General features: G+C 40.8%; 3 protein-coding genes across 4 annotated transcripts; 1 reads left to right on the top strand and 2 right to left on the bottom strand.

Moving 5' to 3' along the window:
• Nucleotides 1–1,414: 1,414 nt before the first annotated feature.
• adnp2b (ADNP homeobox 2b) lies at nucleotides 1,415–5,896 on the top strand. Its single transcript, XM_070922339.1, has 3 exons — nucleotides 1,415–1,522; nucleotides 2,967–3,071; nucleotides 3,179–5,896. Exons 1-3 carry the CDS (start codon nucleotides 1,415–1,417, stop codon nucleotides 5,894–5,896), a joined length of 2,931 nt encoding a protein of 976 aa, XP_070778440.1.
• A 1,298-nt stretch (nucleotides 5,897–7,194) lies between these two features.
• ggcta (gamma-glutamylcyclotransferase a) lies at nucleotides 7,195–9,745 on the bottom strand. Its single transcript, XM_070921988.1, has 4 exons — nucleotides 9,486–9,745; nucleotides 8,346–8,491; nucleotides 8,118–8,250; nucleotides 7,195–7,968 (listed from the first exon to the last, which is right to left on the bottom strand). The coding sequence occupies exons 1-4, from the start codon at nucleotides 9,600–9,602 to the stop codon at nucleotides 7,843–7,845; spliced, it is 522 nt and encodes a 173-aa protein (XP_070778089.1). The 5' UTR covers nucleotides 9,603–9,745; the 3' UTR covers nucleotides 7,195–7,842.
• A 958-nt stretch (nucleotides 9,746–10,703) lies between these two features.
• snrpd1 (small nuclear ribonucleoprotein D1 polypeptide) lies at nucleotides 10,704–13,708 on the bottom strand. 2 transcript variants are annotated; one of them, XM_070922025.1, is made up of 4 exons: nucleotides 13,588–13,708; nucleotides 12,853–12,926; nucleotides 12,354–12,425; nucleotides 10,704–10,935 (listed from the first exon to the last, which is right to left on the bottom strand). In XM_070922025.1, exons 1-4 carry the CDS (start codon nucleotides 13,599–13,601, stop codon nucleotides 10,859–10,861), a joined length of 237 nt encoding a protein of 78 aa, XP_070778126.1. In that variant the 5' UTR covers nucleotides 13,602–13,708; the 3' UTR covers nucleotides 10,704–10,858. The 2 variants fall into 2 exon arrangements, with proteins under 2 accessions (XP_070778126.1, XP_070778125.1); XM_070922024.1 differs by having other exon boundaries at nucleotides 12,354–12,545; nucleotides 12,850–12,926.
• Nucleotides 13,709–14,413: the final 705 nt, after the last annotated feature.

Below are 14,413 nucleotides of genomic sequence, written 5' to 3' on the forward strand. Positions count from 1 at the left end.
TGACTGCCAGTGGGGGTCGCAGTAGCCACGCCCCCCAACCTAGCTATCTATGGTAGAATACAAAAGTCCAATTAACAAGTCATTTATTACATGAAATTCAAAAACAAAATTATAAAATGTATCACCTGGACACTTTGGAACAATGGCTGACAGTATCGGCGACAGTATAAAAAGTTACTCAGTTTTCAGGCTGAGAAGTCTCCTATTGGTCAGTTTGTGCAGTATGCAAATGAGACGGCAACGTCAGATCCTGAACTTGAGCGCCATTTTTACCTCAATAGGGGGAAGAAAGGGACAAAAGCTGAACCAAAAATAACTTATCTCTGGAGGGGGTTCGCAAACATCACGTTTAATATTTGACTACATTCTTCTTACAGCGGTGTATGTAGACAGAGGATGCTGCTCGGATGAGTATCTGTGTGCAGCATCGGGAGCAGACGCAGCTTACCGATACACACAGTTGAGGGCCGGTGGAAGTGGAAAACGTTAGCCCTGTCGGAGGTGGCACAGCGACAACTAACGTTATCCTACACTGAAATAAGACGAGGTAAATATCTGAGAGGACGCTGTGGGCATCCTCAAGTAGGAAGAAGCGGCGTGGCCAGCTTAGTAACCCGGCTTGGTGCTGTCAGCGTGCTACTAGGGGCTTTTTAATGACTCCAGTGAGAGCAGCATACACTCTGCACTGTTAGCATGGATGGCAAATGAGTGAAGGCACGGGTTGTAGTTCGTAGGGGATTTAAATCAAAATGCACACGTTTAATTTGCTAAAATACGACACTTACAGTGTGAGATACTCAAAGCGAATTCAGCTATTGCACTGCAACTGTCATGTCCTCGCATATGCAGACAATTCATGTGCAGTCATGCTGTTATTTTCATTCTGTCATGTTTAGCCCAGGGATGTTATCTCCATGCTGTTGTTTACTATGCTACTGCTTCATCCTTACTACAGTATGGTCATTATTCCATCTTCATGCAAGTTTTTTTTGTTTTGTTAGCAGTATGACGTTATAAAATGACACACCCTAGGAGTGTAATAACTTTATTTCTTAATAGATGATAGGTTTGTTGAAATGTATGCTGGCTTGTTGGTGTACATACTGACCACTGCTGATTGCATTGATAGTGTTTGCCTTTGCCATTTTTTCCAGAATGTGCCATTTTCTGTTTGCTGTTCTTCATTTACAGTCTCCCTTCACCAAACAGCTGTATTTGGGGCAGCAGTAAAGAGTGGAAGTTTAATTATTTGACTGAAATAGTGGTTACTTTCTAGGCCTTGGTTGGGAAATGTGAAAGCACTCTAAATACATAAAAGAAAAGATTAAGTTCAGTGATATTTCTCATGCCATTATTTGTGTTAATACTTGCTAACATCAGAACTTGTTTTCTTTTACAAGGCTTGTGAGGAATAATGTATCAGGTTCCAGTTGGAAATATTGAGAAGATCCGAAAGGCACGCAAGGCTGTGAAAAACATCTTAAGTGAGATTGGCCTGGAAGACTGCCAAAACCATCTGAAGGTATGTTTTATCTTGCAAAATAATTGCAGATGCCTTTTTAAAATTTGGGTCTGACCTAAGGCTCCTATATACGTGTAATTAACACTTCACATAAGATAGATCTGCAATGTTAATAAGCCAGTCTTTGTATTAAATGTTTATGGTAGCTCACTACTTTTTCACAATAGCTCAAAAAGTAACAAACACTCTTTGTGTATCTGACCCTTTGTGATGATTTATATATATCTCCTCAGTGTTTCTGTCCAGAAGTTTCCACTCTGTACTTCCAATGCTCTAATAGTCCATAACTATCATTACACTAAAAGTCTGAACATCTTACACAGAAGTTTTTTTTTGCATATAAAGAACGGTTTTGTTAACTGATCACTGGTCACTTAATAGACACTAATGCAATCAACTCCATAGCAGGTGCAGCGACAGCCTCACAGTTTAAAAATGATCATTGAGTTTATGGGGAATAGTGTTAAAGTTTGGGTGTAAACATTTGAATACAGCCATCTTTAAAACATATTATTATCAGATTTGAATGTGATCTGATGATGGTCAAATTGGAAGAGGTTTTTTTTTTTTTTACTTTGGTTGTTATGGCAACGAGTGGGGTTGGGCAATATGATGTCATGTCTACTGTGAGATTTTCTGTGGGATTGGGCTTATTTGATTAATGTTGCAAATCAATGAGCAGGACTGCTTCGTGGCAATGTTGGATTTACAGGATTGTCAGATATTTTCATATGTTTTGATATTTGGATAATTTTTGCCAACAACAAGTTAGGAAACAGATGGTCCATTAAGCACAGCAGCAATGAAATGCCTCGCTACTAAACTTGATTTGTTTTGTTGAGATTAAAAAAAAGAAAGAAAAAAAAAGAAGTAAAATCTTGAAGGATGACACAATTGACATACCTGTGTCAACTATTTCTCAATTATACTGCATATATGAGTGCATATTTGTGGTGCTGTTGAATACGATTGCATTATGCAGAGAGGTGTTTTTAATTTATACCATAATTGATATAAATAGGGTGGACAAATTATTAAAAATCTCTCAGAATAATGCAATACAGTTCAACACAGACTGCAGCCTCCACAATTAGCATACAGTTGAATCAACCTCTCTAAAACAACAACTGAGCATTATATCCTTAATGAAGGTAGGATTTATTGCTGGGCTTTTTAATTATGCTGCATTTGTTTTAGCTAGGTTCACATTATAAACTGGCAACTGCATATATGATTCATTCATGCTGTGTGATGCCTTGCTATTGTTTAAACTGTTGGCAGAATGGCTTTCCATTTTGCACAATCATTGCCACATATTTTACTGCTAATCCTTATTTACTTAGAAACTTAGAGACTTTGACTGTAGCACATTTAATGGACATGTTTTACATTGTGGTACTGTTACTTGTACTTAAGATTTGTTTGTGTGTTGTTTACTGTGCAGGAAATCAGTGAAAACGCGGAGAAAAACTCAGATGAAGACGAGGCCTTTCAGGAAACTGACTGGGTGGATTTCACAGATGGATACCATAGCAGACTACAGAAAAAGGTGAATATGACACTCAACTCTTGTTGACAACTTTTAATAATAAATACCTATCAACAAAAAAGATAATTTGCTAATGAAATAAGTGACTGGTTGTTTTTTCTGTTTAGTGGCCTTACCGGTCCCGATCTCTGTGCTGTAACCTGTGCAAGTACTCTTCACAAAACATCTACAACTTCAGGAGCCATGTCTCTCGCTGCCATGGATATGTGCAGTCATTCTGTGCGCTGGCACCCTGTTCTCAGTGCCTCTTCATCGGCCACCCCAAGGTTGTCAAGAAGCACATGCTGTTCTTCCATGCCAAACTCACCACCCATATACAATCGCCAAGGGAAGTGTCTTTACCCACCCATCGTGGAAATGAGAGGTATCAGTGTCGAAGATGTGGCTTTCCAACCTCCTCTATCTTTGCAATGAAGAAGCACATCATTCTCAAGCACCTGGACAGTTTGGCAGAACAGTATATTGGTTACAGATTAAACCTTCAAGGGCCTACATCCATAAAGGTGTACTGCTGCAAGGTGTGTAGGGTGAACACTGGAAACCTAGACCAAATGTTGCATCACATGCTGGTTGAGCCATCGCACTATTCAGTTAGCACACAAGTGCAGAGTATGATTTATGAGAACAAGAACTACATCATTAAATCAACGCCTAATGGTAATGGCTTGTTTGTGACATTCCCAAGTATTGCTCCTAAACCACAGCAACCTCAAATGTTCAACAGTAAGTCCTTGGTTTTACCTAGTAATGGCCAGCCTACTGGGACTGTGGTGGCATTACAGCATTTACAAGGAACTTCAAACAGTACTACTCTTATCTGTGCCCCTGGAACCAACCAAGCTTTTCTGCCCCCTCAAGCATCGGCACTAGTGCAGCTAGCTAGTGCTGAGGCTAAAGGTTTGCTCCAGCCTGGTGCCACGATAGCCCTCCGAAGTGCTTTGCCCCAAGGACCATCTATGGTCCAGCTTCCCACAGTGTCTAATGTGTCTCTGAGACAGGCACCAGTGGCTCTAGCTCCTGCTTCTGCTCAACCACAACAGACTCCACAAGCGCAGCAAATTTTTCTTCCGTCAGGACTGCAGGCAAACACGGCAGCTGGAACTGTATCTAAGCCTGCTGTGGTTACACAAAATGTACCAACGAACCAAATCACCCTACAGGGTACCATGTTGACTTCACAGTCTCTGCTGAGTCACCTTATCCCCACTGGCAACAGGATGAATGGCATGCCTACGTACACTTTTGCTCCACTGCAAGTAGCAATGCCAGTCTCCCAGAGCACAAGTACCCCTCTCAAGACTGTTGATCAAACAAGTAACTCCTCACCACAAACTAAGAAATGGATTACCTGTCCCCTCTGCAATGAACTTTTCCCTTCCAATGTCTTTGACATGCACACAGAAGTCGCCCACCAGACAAAATCCACTTCATCCAAGTCAGAAAGTGTGGCTGCACGAGCAGCATTCTTGAAGAAAATGCCTGACAAAACTGTCAAATGTCTAACGTGCAAAATTCTACTGTCAGAAAAAAGCGTCTTCCAACACCTGCTACATGGCCTGAATTGTTTGTACTGTTCAGCGTTGTTCTTTTCAATCAAACAGCTTGCTGAGCATGTAAAGCAGCACAATCCCACAAGCAAGGCATACTGTGATTTTTTGAGGCAGAAGTACAGGGTCTACTCAAAGGGTATTGGAGGAATCCTGTTCCCTTACTTTGATGTCCACACCACAGCACCAAAAGAGGTCCTAGGAGACACCGAAGTCAATCTTGCCCTGGTCACAAATTCCCTGGACCTTATCTTCTTTAAGTTGCAGCCCAGCAGCCAGCCAGAAATCTGCCCAGCACCTGCGAAAATCAACAGTTCATACTGTCCCTTCTGTGACGAAAAGTTTCCGAATGAATCCAAACACCTTCAGCACCTGAAACAAAAACACCTCGTAGCACCCACCATCCATGCTATCCTCAAGACTGAGGCTTTCAAGTGCATATACTGCAATGGTGTGTACACAGGAAAGGTCACCCAGCAGGCGGTGATGCTCCACATTCAGCGTTGCCGGTGTTCACCAAAACAACCACAGCAACCCAAAATTACAGGAGCACCACAGCAGCCACCAAAACCAGTTCAGCAGCTCAGTCAGCCATCCGGACTCTACTTCCTCCAAATGCCACAAGGGCTGACTATGAAACAAACTTTAGCTCCAGCTCGTGTGATTCCAGCTGCACCCACTGCAGATCCTACACAGTCGGCTGCCGAGCTGCAGTCTAAGAAGAGGCTGGAGGCTGCATGGAGGGAGGTCATCGAGACCAACAAACGAGAACGAGAACAAAAGGCGGCCATGCGCAAGAAGCGAGACCAGGAGAAGTTTTTGCCCCCACCAGAGCCCGTGATTCAGAGCGATCCCACAGTGAAGCTGGTGCTGGAGCCCACCCCGGTCGAGCGCCGCTGCAACGAGGAGCGCAGAGACTTCATATCCAAATACTTCAACCTGAACCCCTACGCGACCAAATCCGAGACCGACGAGCTGTGCAGGAGGCTGTCTCTCACCAAAGCGGAGTTGGCGGCCCACTTCAGCAAGAAGCGCAGCAAGTGCATGAAGAGTCTCAAGAGGAACACAGCTGCCATCCTCCTCGGCTTCAACATGACAGAACTGAGCAAAGTCAAGCACAACCTCGTCATCCCAGAACAGAAGCCCGCCGACACCACAGAGCAGCTGCCCGCTGATTCAACAGGGCAGATGGACAATAGTGAGGACGGACCAGAACCGATGGATGAGAGTGGAAATGAGAAAATTACGGAGGGGGAACAGGTGGAGCAGATGGAATGAGTTCAGAAATGTGTGAAAATGGAACAATCTTTAAAACAGCAAATGCAGATCTCCCTGATTAAAAAAAACTGGCTTAAACTCTGATACTTTAATGATGGCCTTTTTATGTTAACCGTTGCTAGAGAAGTTCATCATGCAGTGCATACAATGTATTTCCTAACACACAAGTTACCTGTAAGTGAGGGCAGATTCTTAATGTAGCCTTCATTAATAGTGTTTCGTTTTGACTTCAGTACGTCGTCAGTGGTCGACATTCCTGATTTCCACATAAACACAGAGCCATGTTGTGATGCTCCTTTAGAACATAATAATGAAGATGCAGATGTATTGTCTGTGAGATATTATGGTGACAGACTGTTGAGTGGCAACAGTATTTAGCTTATTACAATCTCATTCAACAGTGGTTGACTTCAATTTAAGCACTGATTTGCTCCTGGTAGCTGCTTTCTTTGCACCCTTTATTTAAGCCCATTTGTACAAAATTGTGATTCCTACACCATTGCTTGTCTGCTAATAGCAAGATTAAGTGCACACTTCAACATAGACTTGATTTATTTTATATTATTCTTTCCTTTATAAATGTATGTTTTTTTGTTTGTTTTACATATTTGGACCTATTTGTGTCATTTACACAGCTTTGTTCTTTTGTTTTCTCATTATTTGCACACACCACTTCCCCTCTACATTTAAACAGTTTAAGGGGAACATGTTTCCTGCAGACTGCTTAGGTGATTGTTCATCTTGCAGTTTTGAAGCCAAATTCCTAAGAATGTACAAATGTTCAAGTTGTCAGGTTTGGTGAATTCCCAGAGTTAACGAACACTTGGTTGCTAGAAATCTCTGACCATGTTGTTTGCATGAGCATTTGTTTTATTGTCAGATGAAATTATGATTTGTGCCATTGTGAAGTCTACATATTTGCATAGACTTGTGGAAAATTTACCTAGAGATTCAACAAAACATAAAACATGTTATTGGGTGTTCATATCTTCTGTTCTCCTGACAGCGGTTTTATTTTGTACCATATATGTATTTTCTATAATTCCTAGAGGGTCAAAAATGTGGGAAGAGGTACAAATTCTCATTCTGTCCAAGGCCACTGTGTTGTAAAAAAAATAAAGTGGTTTCCTTTTATGTAAATGATTCATTAATTTTTTATTTTTCATTTCGTAATAAAAAACTATAATTTGAAATCAAGCTGTGTTAAAGCACCCCAAGGTATGTTTCTTTCATGTTTAACTGAATGACCTGGAAAATCATTCAAAACAGGCCATTCTTTAATCCTTTATTAGCAGGAATAGAACATAATGGTTAAAGTCATAATAAAGGGAGTGCAATGAAAGGCTGAAGTCTTAAGGGTGTTTCATCAGTGTTTAATATTCCCCCTGAGAAATATTAAATTTCGACTTAATAAATTAAACAATTTTCTGCCTGCCATGTACATTTTAGTCTTCCATTGTGATGGCTCGAAAAATTCACTACATTTGTCAACATACTTCTCAAATTAATTGCTTGATAGCAGCTCGAAATAAAAGACAATGTATTGGGCTCAGCAAAATTATTATTTTATCAGTAAGTGCATGCATTATTAGCTTCTGGCCACACAGTGGTGCCGATTGAACTCAGTAACGGAGCCAGTCTCAGTCTTGACCTTTAGAAACAGTTGTTTGACAAACAAAATCTTAACTCTAGATCCAGTCACTAGCTTTTCCCACAATCAGTTAACTGAATCTCACCATTACATATTACATTATTATCATTTAACTGCAAGTAAGTGGATCTTCATTTTGTTCGTTTTTTTTGTCAAACTACTTAAAGACTCGACAAAAACAAAAAGGTCCACTTAGTAGTTATTCTGCATGCTATTTTGTTTTGTTTATGCTCTCAGAACAGCTACTAAATGGACCTAGAGGTGAGGTTGTTTTTGTCAACTGAACTTTCAATCTCTACTTCAAAACTGGTCTGATTTGATCAAGGATTGAGGGGCCACTGTAGTTGTTGGTTTGAATGGCCTCCAGCCTCTTCAAGTAGTCCACCGGGAGTCCATTCTGCTCAGCACCCAGACACACCACCTTATATTAAACACATAGAGATCTTCAAATCAACGTGTTGATTTAGTCACAAAAACACTGGAATGTGTTATTTATTGCATAGTATAGCTTTTATATCTTAAGTCAATTGTGCTGTCTTTGGACCAGTGTTTGTGTTCACATGCACACACCTGTTTGTACTGAGGAGAGGGAGGACAGGCGTGGAAATTGTTCATCTGATAAGTCCTGCAGAGCATCAGTCCTTTGTCAGTCTCCACTGAAACCTCCAGTGGAGAGTACTTTCCCAGGCTCACCCCTTCCTGGCTGAGTACAGAGAAAGAAGAACCACACACATGTTGGTTAAAATGACAAACATTAACTGCTGACCTGATCAGCAGCTGTGTGTTTGTGTGTCTCACTTGTCCAGGCTGCAGAGGTTTTCGTTGCTCAAAGTCCAGATTACCCCCCACACTTCTGCGCCGGGACGGGATTCAATGGTGGCCACTCCACCATGCCAAGTGCTGTCTGCATGTTTCTCCCAAAGGCCAAAGTTCAACTCATAGTCCTATACACACACACAAACGGGGGTGGTGATGGGGATAGGGGGTAAGGGACAAAAGGTTGTGAACAGTGATGAAGCATTGTGCATTTTAAACAAAATGCCTTTTATTTCAATGTGCTGTAAAGAGGGGTGCTATGTTTGTGTTTCCAGCAGTGTCCCCAGTGAGCCTGTTTGCTGTTGCTCATCACAGCATGGCCGGGCCACAGAACACACAGGCCCTGTTGTTGCAGCTGCTTCTTTAGCGGAGGTGCTAAAGCTACACTGTTGTCATTTAGGTGGACTAGTATGAGAAAATAATGGACGAGGTCGCCAACTCACTTGTTTTCCACATTGGGACACCCTGAAGTGCATTATTAGGCCACTTTACCGAGAAGAAGAAGAGTATATGTGTTGTTGCTATGGTTACCGACCCGTGCGCCCGGATTTGCAACGGCAGTTAAACTATAATCTGGATTGTTTAAAATGTCCCGAGTTAAACTGGAACCTGTAAACCAGCTGAAAGAACAAATATAATCATGTAAACACAATAAACTATTAAGTAACCGGGATTTAGCCTACTAAAAGCGGTTACAACGAAAACAGCACGCTAATGTCTGTTTAATTTCCCCTCAGCGACGCTACGGTATATTCACGGACATTAAACTAACCTGTGCGAGCTAGGCATTGCTGCGTTCATAGTTTGAGCAAATAAAACACGAGCTCGCAGATTCGTCTAGCTCCCCGGCTACTGCGTCCATGTAACGTAAGGTGAACGAGTGTCATGGTCTCGACTTGTAAGCGCTCATACCGTCGGACAAGTGTATGCTAATTAACACCATTAATTCGTTGTTAATAACTAGTTATGTGTCAAATTTGCTCTACAGACACTGCAAATCTGCACATACAGGAAGTTCAGGATAGAAATTGCACAAAAGCAGCTCATGACCACTTAGTTGTTTGGTAATTTCCACATGACGTGAACGCGATATTGGTTTTATTCTACAAACTGATTGGTTACCTTCAGCCGGCCGGTAGAGCAAAATATCGCCGAGGGGTTTGCCAGTTGTAGTCTTTCCTTCAACAAGTTGCTTCCGAAAGCGAAATACATGAAGCGACAGTTGGCAGCACCAGACATCTTTTGAGAGTTCTTCGTGGATTCCTGTCGGCAGGACGAGACATAGGAGCACAGCTAAAGATGTGTTATATACAGGGATGTCTGTGTATCAAAGACGGCGTTCAAAGGCTTCCCAGAAGCTGTCTTCTTCTGGCAGGCTGGCAGGTACATCAGCATCCAGTGAATTATGTCTCTGCTGTGAGCGGCTGTCGAGCTTGTTGGCGGCAGCGTTCTTCCTATTTGAACGCCGGAAATTTATCATACAAATGTATTAACCTGCCAAGGATTTTGCCATCTACAAATCCATAATCAGCAAATAGACAGGCTGCGACTCTTTGGGTTAAAAAAAAAGAAAGAATATTTGACGTTTCGGTTGTAATATTTATCTGGGTCAGTTTTATTTACTTCCGGGTCAGATGCCGGTCTTTAGCAGTGTCTTCTGGGAGGTCTCGTGCTAACAACCCACATAGCGTTTGAATTTGACCCTGAATGTAAATCAAAATGTAATCTAGGCAATTTAAATACATTTTCATGTTTCTACAATACTCAAGCCCAAATGTTACCATATACAGGTTTAGTACGTTTGGATTTTATAGGATTTATTTACCAAAGTGCACCAGTTTCATGGCTCTCACAGAAACTAACTACGCGGAACACTATGCTGCAGTTTAAGGGAGGGGGAATGAGTACCATTAAGCTATTCCTAGATGTTGACAGACATTTGTAAATAATCATCTGCTTGTTATTGCCCCTAGAAATAACAAGCATCTATCTACTAATTATAAAAAAAACCAACATATGCATTGTCATGTAGACATGCTGTTCTGTGATTCTACTCACTTTGACCACTATCAGATTCTGATACCAGTTGCCTTGTTATGTTTGAACCATTTAATTTCAGAGCTACTATGCACCATGTGACAAAATTCATGTTCCAAAACAATGCAATAATTCCAGTCCATGTTGAATTTCTTTCTAATTAGCACTTGGGGAATACACATTTCCATGCAAAGAGACTTTATTCAGCCATGTAATGAAAACATAATGTTGAGTAAACAAAGTGAGTGACACAAACAAAACAAATCCTGTTACCAATGCTGCAATGATACACAGAGTCAAGTGTATCCTCTTCATAAGGATTTTAATGTACAAAATAAGGAAAAACAAAACTTGAATAAAAACACATGGAAATTCACAAAATGTTTCCCCTCAAGAAAAAAAAAACAAAATCCTGTACAAACAGCGGGGTGGTGGCCAGCAAATGTACGGCCTGGCGATCATCTCCTCGGGCCACCTCGGCCTCGTCCCCTTCCTCTGCCACGCCCTCGTCCTCTGCCTCGTCCCCGTCCAGCCACTGAGAAGACACAGACAAGTGACAGTCAGCTACATTTTCACCGGCAAGTTTGAGTATCACAATATAGATATATGTAGACCTGTTTAACGCAATACGGAATATCAAGTCACTTTCTAGAAAGTTTCTGTTAGACATGAAGGTGAGGAAACAAGTTGCACAAGACAAACAATCAAAATACAAACCAGTTTGTTGGTTCTGGAAAAATAGGTTTTGGTAAAAGTTGTATTTAAATTCTCTCTGCAGGAACAATTCTGCCCGACTATGATACATGTATCCAATACAACCTGTATCACTGTTAACTGTAACACTGGAGTCACACAGTTGGGTCAGGTGAAAATACAATCAAGGATGACGTACTAGCTAAATGCCACTGGCCAATAAAACCGGAACGTTTTGGCTGTGCACCCATTGTTGTCTATCTGCTGTAGCAAGCTAGTAGAGTTAGCCTGGTTAGTCAAGCTCATGTAGTGTTGCTGCCTCCGAATGAGAGACCAGTTTACATCCACTGTACGTGTGTACATAGTAACGGTTTCCCAGTTAGTTAGAGAAAATGGACAACGATTCTAGCTGCATGCGGATATTGTTCAACTGAAGTCGGGTATGTCTGTGGAAACACGTCAAACATGACATTTATAAATCAGCATATCTGAATGTGTTAGCGTAACGAGACTGGACATTTTATCGTTTTCCCTGCTGTACCAAAAACGTAACAAACTGACCCCAAAACTGAGGTACATACCAAACTGTTAATTTTGTGTACTGTTACACCCCCATTACTGGTCAAGGTAATGATCCTCTAATGATCTCCCAATTTTTGGCTGTAGATAAGATGTATAGCCACCTGTCTTGTATTAGCAATAAAGCCAGATTAACTTGTGACTGACAGCACTAGCAATAAATCATTCATGGCATCCATGTTTTTAGTCTTTAGACACATGGTGGACAAAACATTAAACACCTTACAATATGATGCAACAGCAGAATGTCTTCATCACTTTAACACAAATCCATAAATAATGTGCCATGTCCAACTTAATAATGTATAGATAAAAAGATTCCTCCAGAAACAGTCAATTAGAAATTGAACATTTTGCACCAAAAGGTACAAGACAAATAACTTGTCTTTGTGTGAGACACATTGTGTGGTTAATTCCAGCCACTGAAGTGTTACAGTATAAACTCTAACATAATCTCAATTTGATGCCAAAATGTAAATAATTTGCAGTCAGATTATAGTTCACCACCCACAACATACAAGATCTACTACAAGTTAAAGTTCACTAAATTTAGGGGGTGTCCATGCACTGTAACAAAGTATATACTTCCCAATACAACAAAAGAAAGCCACATCTCATGCCTAGTGTGCTGTATTATGGTTCTCTCTGCTGAACCCCTTAATGGTGTTCGACAATTCTCACCTGCTTCCCTCTTCTTGGACTTGATCTTTGGCTCGATGTCAACCAGCAAGGTGTCCAGAGGAAGGCTGTCAGGGAGAATAAAGTAGCGAATATTGTTGCCACGGATACTCAGTGTTTCCAGCTGAGTGGGCTCCCTGTTTTTCAGAGTCATTTTCACCGCCTTTAGGTGGGTGTTCATGCTCACATCAACACCTAAATTGGAAAAGAAAGGAAACAGGGATGAGATACTTGAACATGGACAAGCAAACAACCATTCTAATTTACAAAGCTGAGGTGGGAGTTATTGCAGGACTGTTGCATTAGGCTGCATTGGCTTTAGCTAGGTGAACCTGATAAACTGTCTACTGGGTGTATATTTAGTATCACCTGTGGATACAATTTATATCAAATGAAATCTTAACTTAAATCATGTTGTCTCAACTTTGACAAATATCTCACTACAGTTCACTTGTATAGAGGTAACAAACATTTAACTGATGCACCAGCTGGCTTTTACCTGTGATGGTGCCATGGACCTGGGTGCCATTCTTCAGTTCAATGGTAACCGTCTCATGGCTGAGTTTCATCAAAAACCTGAGTATCAAACAAAATTACAGTGTGAACACACAGATTTTTGAGCTCAACCTTTCCCAATTCCACACATTACACACTGAAGAAAGTGAAGATTAGCATGATGTTAGCTACCTAGCCAACGTTAGCTTACAGTTTAAGCTATGTAGCTTTCAGTACCAAAACAAAGGTGGTCTGGCGAGGCGAGTTTAACATTGCAAAGCCCACTCCTTTTAATTTATGAAGGAATAATAAATGAATGAACATTTGTTTCTGGATATGGGTACGTTTTTTAAGTTATTCCGCTAAATGCTAACGTTAACTGAACTTCGCAGAGAATAGCGAAAACCAGACACGGCCTGTGGGTAAGCTAACATTCTCGTCGGTATGTTTATTAAAACAAGTTAGCAAACATTGCGGCTATAATACCTGCATAATGTTACAGCTAAATCCGCTGGTCAACAATTAATACAAAACACTACATGTGTGCATGTATCGGTCGGGTTATTTCAAAGCCTGGCTCCCGGTCATTGTAACACCGGACAGCCTCCATTCATTTCGATCACCGCTTCCCGCCTGATCGTCGCCTCTCTGTTTACATCTAAATCCATCCACCAGCATCGCATTGTTTTTAACATCTCATATAACAGCACGTAATAAACGGTGACTTTTCACCGCCACTTACCTGACTAGTTTCATGATGGTGACGGAATGTAGAGAGAAATCCTCCACCAAAGACAAAAATTACAGCGCTCAAGTGAAACCACAAGCCGCTGATGTATGCTCTACGTTTCGGTCGCGCTGATACGACGTCACTGAATGAGCGACAGCAAAACGGAAACGTTAATGACAACATTGCCGCCTAACGTTGGAGTAGTGAACAGATTTAGACCATCATGTACAGTGAGTGGCGTCAAGTTATATATACCATACTGTATACAAATAATCCTTTATATACAGTAATTGGATATAATATAACCCTTTATGAAAAGTATATGGTTTAAACGTTCATCACTAAACTAATTATTATACATTTTAACTTACAAATACTCCACTATAAATATATAGCAGCTTCAGATTTGAGTCCAGGTACAGTACCATATCAAAAAATGAATTTTATTATTTATACCTATCCTTTTCTTACTTTGACATGAAATTCTCCTTGATTCTACTTAAGATTTTCAATATATATATATATATATATGTGTGTTAATATATATGTTAATCTCTTTCACTTCATTGGCTTTAAAGGATCTTTAATGTGTTATCAACAACTAACAAACAACTGTTAAACACACTCTTATTGTGTGTCTGGAGTACAGATAATAAGTTTGAAATTTGAATGGGAAATCCCAACAGAATGTGCTTTAAAACGAAATTTAATTGGAAGAAGTTTGCTGGTGTTGTTGTAGTTTCCACTGGCTGCCAGTAGATGCTGCTAAAGAGTGTTTAACTGAGTATTTTTTCATCACTAAGGTATTGATGGGTACAGTAGTGTCACTGGTAGTAGG

Source organism: Enoplosus armatus, chromosome 16, assembly GCF_043641665.1.
Source record: "Enoplosus armatus isolate fEnoArm2 chromosome 16, fEnoArm2.hap1, whole genome shotgun sequence".
Classification (NCBI taxonomy): domain Eukaryota; kingdom Metazoa; phylum Chordata; class Actinopteri; order Centrarchiformes; family Enoplosidae; genus Enoplosus; species Enoplosus armatus.

What these genes read in the sequence shown, in the direction of transcription:
- snrpd1 (XM_070922024.1), bottom strand. An exon ending in GGTCCATGGCACCATCACAG is followed by an intron (nt 12,546 to 12,849) that starts GTAAAAGCCAGC and finishes TTTCCAATTTAG; the next exon opens with GTGTTGATGTGAGCATGAAC. An exon ending in GTCCAAGAAGAGGGAAGCAG is followed by an intron (nt 10,936 to 12,353) that starts GTGAGAATTGTC and finishes GTGTCTTCTCAG; the next exon opens with TGGCTGGACGGGGACGAGGC.
- ggcta (XM_070921988.1), bottom strand. Translation starts at nt 9,602, where the DNA reads ATGTCTGGTGCTGCCAACTGTCGCTTCATGTATTTCGCTTTCGGAAGC. An exon ending in AACCTCTGCAGCCTGGACAA is followed by an intron (nt 8,251 to 8,345) that starts GTGAGACACACA and finishes CTCTGTACTCAG; the next exon opens with CCAGGAAGGGGTGAGCCTGG. An exon ending in CCTCTCCTCAGTACAAACAG is followed by an intron (nt 7,969 to 8,117) that starts GTGTGTGCATGT and finishes GTTTAATATAAG; the next exon opens with GTGGTGTGTCTGGGTGCTGA.
- adnp2b (XM_070922339.1), top strand. Translation starts at nt 1,415, where the DNA reads ATGTATCAGGTTCCAGTTGGAAATATTGAGAAGATCCGAAAGGCACGC. An exon ending in ACTGCCAAAACCATCTGAAG is followed by an intron (nt 1,523 to 2,966) that starts GTATGTTTTATC and finishes TTTACTGTGCAG; the next exon opens with GAAATCAGTGAAAACGCGGA. An exon ending in ATAGCAGACTACAGAAAAAG is followed by an intron (nt 3,072 to 3,178) that starts GTGAATATGACA and finishes TTTTCTGTTTAG; the next exon opens with TGGCCTTACCGGTCCCGATC.